Source organism: Henckelia pumila, chromosome 4 (genome assembly GCF_033568475.1).
Source record: "Henckelia pumila isolate YLH828 chromosome 4, ASM3356847v2, whole genome shotgun sequence".
Lineage (NCBI taxonomy): Eukaryota > Viridiplantae > Streptophyta > Magnoliopsida > Lamiales > Gesneriaceae > Henckelia > Henckelia pumila.
In genome coordinates, this window is record NC_133123.1 from 222435949 (window position 1) to 222439221 (window position 3273).

The 3273-nt window shown below is 42.8% G+C and overlaps 1 protein-coding gene across 1 annotated transcript; it reads right to left on the reverse strand.

The window, feature by feature from the left end:
* Nucleotides 1-257: 257 nt before the first annotated feature.
* Nucleotides 258-2872, reverse strand: LOC140862799 (uncharacterized). Its single transcript, XM_073265835.1, has 5 exons — nt 2581-2872; nt 1973-2409; nt 1565-1631; nt 955-1463; nt 258-878 (listed from the first exon to the last, which is right to left on the reverse strand). Exons 1-5 carry the CDS (start codon nt 2870-2872, stop codon nt 309-311), a joined length of 1875 nt encoding a protein of 624 aa, XP_073121936.1. The 3' UTR covers nt 258-308.
* Between the last annotated feature and the right edge of the window lie 401 nt (nt 2873-3273).

Sequence of the window (3273 nt, forward strand, 5' to 3'; positions counted from 1 at the left end):
AGTGGGTTTAGGAATTCCCCTTGAGACAAAATCTTGGGAGATTGATCCCCTCCCAAGTACTCCATTGTTAAAGCGATAGTATTTTATTCATCAAACAAGTATGCAATAGCAACTTCAAAATGCAAAAGAGATATGATAATCGACAAATACTTACTTACTCAAAAAGAACAAAAAAAAAAGTCTATGACTTTGACTCTGTCACAAAAAAAAATTTTGCCCGAAAGTGGCAAGAAATAATAAAGCTAAACTGTTCCACGGTTTAGTCTCCATATAGCTTCGACACACACCGTCATTATTGGCTGTATAAGCTAAAAATTCGAACGCAAAGCTTCGATCATCTCCTCATCACCCAGACCTCCCAGTAAATCTCCTAAGGGAGGATCCGAGTCATCTTCAACTCTGGCAAGACTAGGCTCCGGAATCTTTGGGTGAATCATCATAATAATTTCCTCTGGAACTAGTTGAGTTTTCCGTAGTTCCTTGCGGCAATCCACTACAACTTCATCATGAATAACGATCGCCCGCTGAATCACTTCATCTCTAAAATCTGTGGACTCTCGGTAGCATTCAATTGCTTTTTCTCCAGTACTTCGCAAGAGATTCTTGCCTATTGACGAATTGAGAAAAGTCTCACCGGTCTCCGATTCATGGGAATATTTTCCCTTAAGTAGCTCCATATCCTTGCACATTGCATCATACTTTTTGGATTTCTCTTCAAGCTCCTTTTGCGATTTGAGAAAATCATCTCGGGCCTTAGCACCTTCCTCGCCGAGTCTTTTGCACTCTCCCCTTAATGACGCCAGCTCGTCATCAAATTTTCTCCCGGAATTTCGAGACCTCTCTTCTCGAAATTGAAAAGTTTGGGCAAGCGATAAAATCTGCAAAGACCCATAGATAAGGAGTATTGTTTACTACATAAAAATCATAACAAATATCAAACGTATAATAATATACCTGGAAGGCAGACGAGGCAAGAGACCGAGTTAATACTTCGGTAGGCTGAGGCAGTAGATGCAACCTGTCATGATCTCCAATGAGATTAGCTCCGTTTCTCCAGCCAATGTCTGGATCTTTCAGATCCCAAAAAGATCCAGCATTACTTTTATGGTTCACACCCTCCAAGAACAAGTGACAACCCTCACGAGTGTCGGGAGGAACTGTTCGTTCATCTTCACGTCTTCTTTTTGGATTTATTCTACCATTAGCATTCTCCCTAGTACGGGTATCACGGTCAGCATCATTTCTTCTACCACCATTCCTTCGGTCACGAGTGTCAGTATTTTTAGATGGAGGACCAGAACAATTGACACGGTCGGATGGCCCGGGAGAGTTCCTCCTCCTTGGAATCCCTTGGGAATTGTGATTACCTCGATCCATTGGTGACTCTTTTCTCGATGTCTTTGACGGAGTTTTCTCGTTTTTCTCTATGCAAGCGCGAACCTCCGCCAAACTTAATTTGTCACCTACAAACAAACACAAAGAGAAGAGTGACAATGATCAGTAAATAAATTTAATAAATTTTAAATTACCACGAGTAGAAGAATCCAAAGAAGACGCAAAATACAGTCATCAAAATTCAATTTGAACAAAGCATTACCGGCAGGAATCAAACTTTTTGGGTCAACCAACTCCTGGAAGAGGCCTAAGGAACGACATTTAAGTTGCAATTCACGGTGGATTTTGCTAAGAATAATTTTCCTATGGCCCGGACTCCAAACTATGGGAACCTCCCAACCATAATCCCATACATAAACAAAATTTTTTCTCCAATCGTTTTTTGGAGATGGACAACGAGATAAAACTTACAATCTCCCCGAGGTAGAAAATAAGTATAGGAACCCGGCATGGAGCGACGCACCGAGAAAAGCGCATAGAATAAGTCTATAGTCGGGGACATTTTAATTTCACTCACTCTACGTAGGAAACACGTAAAGAGAAGAATCGCACTTGGTGTTAATTGACTTAAACTCACCCCGAGACTATCTACAATTTCTATCAAAAGGGCATGAGGAGGGAGCGAGAAACCAAAATTAAAGTACTCCAGATATACAGTAAAATATCCCGGAGGCGGTTCATGGCAAAGATCTCCATTTTTGGGAATTTTAAGGATATTTCTAGAGGATAAGTCGAAATTTTTACTGGGACTTAAAATCTCCGACTCGTCCAAAAGACGCTTGCTCACTCCTCCCGAAGACTCTTCAGAACCACTATTATCGCAAGAATTCGGGTTACTATCAATTTTTAAATAAGGTGATCTCGTCATATCACGAGATACCACTGTTTTCAAATCACTCAAAGGATATAAGCACTCATCAATTTCACTGTCACCGCTAGACCCCACTGGCGAGAGGGAAAGAGTATCTCGGTTAGCAACTAACACCGAAAATACCTTACCCCGTGAAGGGAAACCTGCAACGTTTTTTAAAAAAATAAATCATATAGTCATGTTATATATATATATATATATATATATATATATATATATATATGAAATACATAAGCATAAAAATTACTTATTTGTTTTCTTAGAAATATTATATATATATATTTATGTATATGTATATATATGTATGTATATACGTGTATGAAATTCACCCACCACCATCGGCTCAACATCACCTACCACCATCGGCTGACCACCGCGCAAGCCACCACCTTCTCCAGCGAATTTCCGCCGCTGCATAGTCACCTTCTCCGCGCATCCTCGGGCAGCTCCGTCTCTCGCGGCCACGACACAGCTACATCGAAAGTTTACCCACTTACCATGTCTTGAAGTCGACGGAGGCCATAACCGGCTCACCACGTATCCAATCACGTCTGAACCAATCAAGCCCAGAATTTGGCTTGGTTTCCTCGCCGGAAACGCAGCCATGACTCGAACTTGATTGTGTAAACTCCATCACCATCCTTGCAAAGCCACGCCACCACCGTCTCCGACAGCAACCCTCCTCACTCCATCGAGGCCAGATTTGGATAGCTCGGAAGCTACACCATGGCTGGCAATCGAAGAGAGCCCATCGTCGGACCAGCACCATCCTCTCCACCCGGTCTGCGTCTTCGCCCCTTCTTCGAAGTTCAAGTCTGGACAAGCTTTTGATAGTTTGGTCCACGCTGAAATACGAAGAGCCCTCCGTCGGAATGGCCACCTCGCCGTCGGCTTCCTCAGTTCCCATTCGAGTCCATATTTGGACGCACCCACAAACAGTGGATGAAGCTCCATGGATGGCACTCGAATCGCCGGAAACACCACCACACAATCGCCGTTGTTGCCCC